This window comes from Tamandua tetradactyla, chromosome 4 (genome assembly GCF_023851605.1).
Source record: "Tamandua tetradactyla isolate mTamTet1 chromosome 4, mTamTet1.pri, whole genome shotgun sequence".
Taxonomy (NCBI): Eukaryota; Metazoa; Chordata; class Mammalia; order Pilosa; family Myrmecophagidae; genus Tamandua; species Tamandua tetradactyla.
The window spans coordinates 7,306,680-7,313,157 of record NC_135330.1 but is presented as its reverse complement, the minus strand read 5'-3'; the positions used below and the strand labels follow the sequence as shown (position 1 = coordinate 7,313,157).

At 50.9% G+C, this 6,478-nt stretch overlaps 1 protein-coding gene across 1 annotated transcript; it reads right to left on the bottom strand.

Moving 5' to 3' along the window:
- Nucleotides 1–250: 250 nt before the first annotated feature.
- Nucleotides 251–3,600, bottom strand: AQP10 (aquaporin 10). Its single transcript, XM_077156759.1, has 7 exons — nucleotides 3,451–3,600; nucleotides 2,950–3,129; nucleotides 2,441–2,567; nucleotides 1,745–1,882; nucleotides 1,541–1,659; nucleotides 1,055–1,272; nucleotides 251–618 (listed from the first exon to the last, which is right to left on the bottom strand). Exons 1-7 carry the CDS (start codon nucleotides 3,598–3,600, stop codon nucleotides 420–422), a joined length of 1,131 nt encoding a protein of 376 aa, XP_077012874.1. The 3' UTR covers nucleotides 251–419.
- Nucleotides 3,601–6,478: the final 2,878 nt, after the last annotated feature.

Genomic DNA, 6,478 nt, shown 5'->3' with positions numbered 1-6,478 from the left:
TGCTATACCCGGGGCCTGAATCTCAGGGGTGCGGGTGGCGCTGGCATTAGAAGGGCTGGCAGCGGGGACAGAGCTTTGGAGGAAGTTATGCCCCCCCCCAACTGGATGGTCGGTGCCCCCGACTCTTAAGATTCCCGCCCCCCCTCAAGCCAGCATCCAGGGTGCGCACCCTCTCGCGGCGGCTTTCGGGAACTGCGTCCCTGGGGTCCCTCAGAGTCAGAAACCTGCTGAGGCTCTCAGCCGCCGCGGGTTTCCTCTGTCCAGGCATTCTTCCCAGTTTAGGAGGAAGAGATGCCTAAACGGGTGAAGGGAGGAATTCGGACACCGGCCCAGGGCCTGGCATACTAATAGAGAGAAAGAGAACGTCTGTCTTGCCAGCAGGCCTGGGTCCTCCGCAGTGTCCTGGAGGGAGGTGACAATCAGAGCTTACACTCGGGCGTCTGAGCTGAGGCAGGAGTTTTCGAATCTGAGGGTTTGCATAGGACCAACTCCAGATCCTGAGCTGGCGCCAAGTTCTCCGGGTGGTGCAGAGCTACCATCAGCTGGTATACGGCTGTGCCGAGCATGGCACCTACAAGGGGGGCTACCACTGGCACCCACCACCAGCCATTGCCAGCACTGCAAGAGAAGGACAAAAGGGAGACATCAGGGGTGACTGGCCGAGTCTTTCCCGCCAATGCCTGGACGAGAGAGCTCCATAAAGTAGTTCCAAAGGTGATGGTCACTGAAAAGGCGTGTTTTGGCATCAAAGCATAGCACTTACGGGGAACCCCAGCAAAGCTCGATCCAGTGACACGCCTTAGGTAATATCTGAATAGACCCACTTTGCTGATGCTGTCACTAATGCCCAAAGAGGTAATGTAATATGCTCGCGGACATAACCTCTAAATACTATTGTTTCAGGGGAGGCAAGGGACAACCTGGGACTTGGAGGAAGGACACTGTTCTAAGAGGCCAAGAGACCTACTTCATAGAAGGGGGCTGGGGCCCAGGAACAGAGCCCTTAGAAAGAGGAAGTAAGTAGAGGGACGGCGCCAGGGGAGCAGTTTCCCACCTGAAGACTTCAGGGCCCCAGCCAGCTACGTAGGTGAAAAGCCGGGGACCCAGGTCCCTGGCAGGGTTGATAGGGAACCCACAGTTGGCACCCATGGAGAGCCCGATGACCAGGATGAGCAGTCCCACGGCCACGGGCTCCAGGCCTGCAGGCACGCCTTTGTTTTGTGTGTCCAGGATGGCCAGGATTCCCACGATGAGCATCCCGGTGCCCAGAACCTTCACATTGACAAAGGCGAAACGACCCCCGTCAGCTGCCAGGGCTCCATCTGCTCTCTCCCGCTCCTGCATTCCAGGCCACCTCCACCCCCAAGTTATAAGGCTTTGTCCAACACAGGCCACTTGGAGGGGGTGGAGGTGGGGAAGGAGATCAACAAGGCAGAACGAACCCCACTTTCCCACCGACAGCCTGGACTGTAATAGGCTGGGGATCCCACAGGACAGGGGCAAACATTAGGGCGCCCCACATTTCCCCACTCACACTTACCTGATCCAGGAAGCCATTGTTCAGGGACAGATAGGGGGCGGGGTAGGTTGCAAAGATGGAAGCTGTCTCCTTGGGACCAGACACGGTCAGGTTCCCACCGGTATAGTCCTGTATAGCATCTGGGGGGCAGCGGACACCCAGGGTTTCCACCTTTGCTCACCCCACACTGTTCTGAGGCAGCCCCAACCCTGCTCCCTGTGTTACCATAGTAGAGGGCGTAGGTGGTGCCTGAGGCACAGAAAGCAGACAACAGCTGCACCAGGATGTAAACGGGGAGCTTGGCCCAGGGGAGGCGTCCCAGGAGACACATGGCCAGGGAGAAAGCTGGATTCAGGTGGGCCCCTTCGAGCATGAAGGGAAGAAAACCAGTGTCCATGCCGTGCTCTGCCGGGCACGGGCCCCCCGCAACGTCACTCATTCCCCCTGACCCTCAAGCAGATAGGATCACTCACACCTCATGGATTGGGAAGGTGAGGCTCAAAGAGGTTAGGGGATGTGCGACAGTCACACGGTGAAGCCAAGGTGTGGCCACAAACCACTACAGCGCACACTGTATCTCAAGGTTCCAGCCAGGCGCACCGACGCAGTGTCTGAGGACACGCAGGCAAGGTCCGAGCAGACATGGCTTTGCGTGGGGGACGCGAGGAGACAGCGGTCACCCTCCAGGCCCTGCCAGGCTCTGTCTAGGTGAGCCAGGGATTAGTGTGAGGACGGGAGATGGAGAGATATAGAAAGGGCAGAGGCTGGAGGGACCAAAGGTATATCTCAATCCAGGGCATTGAACAAGTCCGAGGAGATAATGTCCGTGAGTCACCACAGGAGCTGCCTTTTCACCACCCCCAGTGCATGCACACTCACGCGCCCGGCCCGGCTCCTCCGAAGACAGGTCCCTCTCCTCACCTGAGACGTTACCACCCACGTAGATGGCCACCGTCACGGCCAGAGAGCCGGCCAGAAACATGGTGAAGAAGTTGCCTTTGGTTCCTCCACTGGTGACAGCCTGGGCCACAGCCCCCTGGGTGAGGAGCTGGTGGGGAGGGGAGGTAAGGAACAGGAGCTCAGGAGAACAGGGGAGAGAGGTGGGAAGGCCAGAAGAGAGACCAAGAGAGATTAATGGACACGAAGGACTAGTAAGGAAGCAAGAAAAGCAGATCGAAGGAAGGGGAAGTAGAAGGGGGAAGAGGAAAGAGAAGGTGGGAAGGTAAGAGATGGGAATGGAGAGGAATAAAAAACTGGGGATAGACAAGGAAAGGAGAGTGATTAGGAGAGACAAGAGGGGGGGAAAGAAGAGAAGTGATGGAGAGTTGGAGGGAAGCCGAATACCAGGAGGAAGAGACAAGGAAGGACACCAGGAGGGGGAAAACTTTGGGCCGCCTCCCTTCTTTCCTTCCCCCAGTTTCCCTGCCTACCATGAGCACGAAGACTCCCAGGAACTCGGCCAGGCACTGTCGGGCCAGGAGACTGCGAATCCGCAGCCGGTCCCTGACTGCAGCCGTGGACAGGCTGCGCACCGTGGGGGGACACCCCGTCCCTTCCCTGCCCACCATTCCTTCTGTCTGCAGAGGCCCTACCAGCACAGCTGCAACTGCCTGCCAGGGGCAGAAAGATAAGAAGGGGACTTTAAAACCAATTCGCTCAGCTTCTGAACAACAGTTAATATCTGTACACGTGTGTGAGCTGGAGAAGACAGATAAAGGGAGAATGCCCGTGGGCAGGTTCTGTGGAATTGCCCCCGGCTATTTCTTCTGTCCTCTCTCCTCATTCTTCAGCGCCTCGGCTGACAGATTAGAGGAGGTGTCCTATTTTGCACACATTTGTCCTCTTGGACCCGCGGGAGTCCCCAGGGTCACGCAGCCAGTAAGTGGCTGAATCTGAATTCAAGCCCGGGTCTTCTGACTCCCTGCTTGCACCCACGAGTGTCTCTCAGGGAACAGGAAGCCTTGAGAGGACGCAGGCATCCTGAGACTGAGTGAGGACCACAGACGCAGGAAAGGAACCCCACCGTTGGTACTTCCCCCAACCAGCGTCTCACAGAAACCAGTCTTTGTGTTTCCCGCCATGGACGGAGACCGGGACTTTTGAAGGCGCGCCCCCCTTCTCTGGATGCGCGCCACTCGTACTCTGTGGTTTTGTTTCCTGTTCAGAGACTTACAGTTTGCAGGCTGGGAAAAGATCCAGATGAAGGTATCACTAAGGCTTCTACCTGAAGACCGGCCGTCTTTGGTCTCTCCCTCCCCTCCCAGGTCTCTGCTTTCAGCCTCTTGCTCCCAGCGCTTTCTGTCTGAATTTCATTCTTTATCAAGGACTAGTAAGAGGATTGAGACTCATCCAGCATGAGGTAGACCACAGCTTAATTTAAGTAACCTCCTCAAAAGACCCTATTTACAAGGGGACCATCCCCACAAGAATGGTTTAGGTTTAAGGACAGGTATTTCCTTAAACCTGAGATGCTTGCAGCCTAACGCACCATGCGGCAGTCTCTGGGCTCCCAAAAGACACGCTCTTTCTTATATGCAAATACCTGCCTTCCATTGTAATATCCCAAAAGCTCTAAATCATTTCAGTAACAATACTGAGTACAAAGTCTTACCAAAATCAATAATAGGTGTGGTCTGTCTTAGGGCACAATCCCCTCCTTCTGTGGACCTGTGAAACTCAGACAAGTTATCTGCTTCCAATAGACAGAGGAAGGGCTGGCATAGTGTAACTAGCGCCCTTTGGCAATGGTGCCCGCTGAGCCCTGCCCCAGGTTCACCGCTAAAGGAGTTTAGACAAGCGAGAAGGCCAGTGGGACAAAGCAGTAAAGTTTATTAAAGAGACGGAGAGGGAGAAAGCACACTTGACAGAGATTGATGTGGATGTGCCCAAGGGCACAGGCACTGCTTGGAGTGGATTAGCATGTTTTATAGGAAATTTAGGACAGCCAGTGTCTTCTTTATTCTAGGAGGAGATGGCTGGCAGAATTCGTGGTTTGTTGTCACATCGAAAAATCTGTCTTTGGGCGGATTTTTTTTTTTTTTTTTTTTGCATGGGCAGGCACCAGGAATCAAACCCGGTCTCTGGCATGGCAGGTGAGAACTCTGCCACCGAGCCACCTTCCCATCACCCCTTTAGGTGGACGTTTAACAATCTTATGACACTACGCTTCCTATCATTAAGTAAGAATTTATTTTGGGCCCAGGATTTTACAAGCTTTTATGGTTTGGGGAGGTTTCAATGTTTGGGGAGGTTTGGGGGCTTTAAGGAAATTTTTGTCCCAGAAGTTTGCAGCTGAAGTTTGCAGTTTGCAGTAGCTCCTTTGGAGTTAGATAAGAAACAGGTTATCTGTTAACTCTTTCAGAGCTGAATAGGAAACCAGGGACTCACAGTTGTCCTATTTTATCCTGCCATAATTCCACCCTCCAAAGAGAGTTAAATCCCCTCAAACCTAAAGGAGTTTGAGGGATGAATTTTTGATGGTTTTATAGGGTTGAGAGAGTACATGTAGGAATATGCATAACCGCTGACAATGCTTGAAGGGTTGGAGGATATTGGAAAATGCAAAACATTATTATGTTATAATCTGCCCTATCCCACCACTTTTTTTTACATGGACAGGCACCAAGAATCGAATCCAGGTCTTGGGCATGGCAGGGGAGAACTCTGCCTGCTTAACCACTGTGGCCCGCCCTCTCATCCTATCGCTTTTGCCACTTTTTCCCTGAATATGGGAACAGGAGGTTATAGGTTTGCAGCTTGCTATGTTGAGAAATGAGAATACAGTAGCGTTTGGGGGAAGGCCAGTGTGCTCCGGCACACTTAGAACCTGCTCCTCTGCAACCGAGAAATCAGGATTTAAGGGATGATTTTGATTAGTGAATCGCAATTAAAAATTCCTTTTTTTTTGCTTTCTGGAATGTTAGAGTAGATAGGGAAATACCTGAGATTCTCTGAATTGTAGTCTGGCTGCCTAGATATCTGAAATGAGTGTAAAAGCCCTTATCTGTGCCTCTGTGACTGTAAGAGCCGGTCGTTCTCTTGTAGCGCAAAGGGCCCAGTGCTAATGAAGTCGGCCATTAACTACTTCTCCCTTTTAGTTTGCACCTTTAGTACTGAAGGGAAAGCTCTGCCTCCCCTTCTTTCAGTTTAAGTTAACTTAATCCGAAATGACCTCATCTCCCCTGGCTAAAATCCTTAAAAGCTTTGAACCCCCTAAACTCGGGGAGACAGATTTTGGGCTGTTAGGCTCTCTGCTCTCCCGCTACAAGTGTAGTACTAAACTCTTTCTCTCTTTGAAATCCTGGTGTCTCAGGAATTGGTTATTGAGCGCGTCGGGCACAAAAATCCAGCCTTTGTCCAATGAACCCAGCCGTTCATTTATTTTGTCATGTAATAATGTCTCAGCCACACTTTAATGTGGACAACTAACTTATGTATTGGAATGCAATTGAATTAGAATTTTGGTGCCCAATAATTACCTTTAGTAATTACCTTTAGTAATTATTCAGATTGAGCTGTTACAAACAGATGGGCAGGTCCTATTTAGATGTACTTTGACAATGGAGATAATACATACAACAGAGAGGGAATAATTATAGAGTATTTGGCTTAGGTAGTTGCCACTTTGGGGGACATAGATGATTGACAATTATTTAATTGTTCTAATTAACTAAAGACACTGGAAGATTATTCCATGGGAGGCTAGAGTTACTAGAAGCCAAATACATTCTTGGTCGTGAAATGCCTTTATAGTTGCAACTTAATTAAGAAAAGTAGATAAACTTAGATGAAATAGGAAATAAGCTTGGGGGTTTAAACATAAATGTTTAGTGGGTTCCCAAATAGGAAGGATTTGTGTCTGTGATTAAAATTATTGTAGAGTTTTTTCCATTGGTTTTAGTAAATATGTAAATACTTTAGTTAGCGTAGATGTTTAGTTTTTTTTTTTAACTATTAGGT

Excerpts from the sequence above, each read along its gene's own strand:
- AQP10 (XM_077156759.1), bottom strand. The coding sequence starts at position 3,600 with ATGGCGGGAAACACAAAGACTGGTTTCTGTGAGACGCTGGTTGGGGGA. Across the intron at positions 3,130-3,450 it reads TCCCTGAGAGACACTCGTGG|GCAGTTGCAGCTGTGCTGGT; the intron begins GTGCAAGCAGGG and ends TGCCCCTGGCAG. Across the intron at positions 2,568-2,949 it reads TGGGAGTCTTCGTGCTCATG|CTCCTCACCCAGGGGGCTGT; the intron begins GTAGGCAGGGAA and ends CCTCCCCACCAG.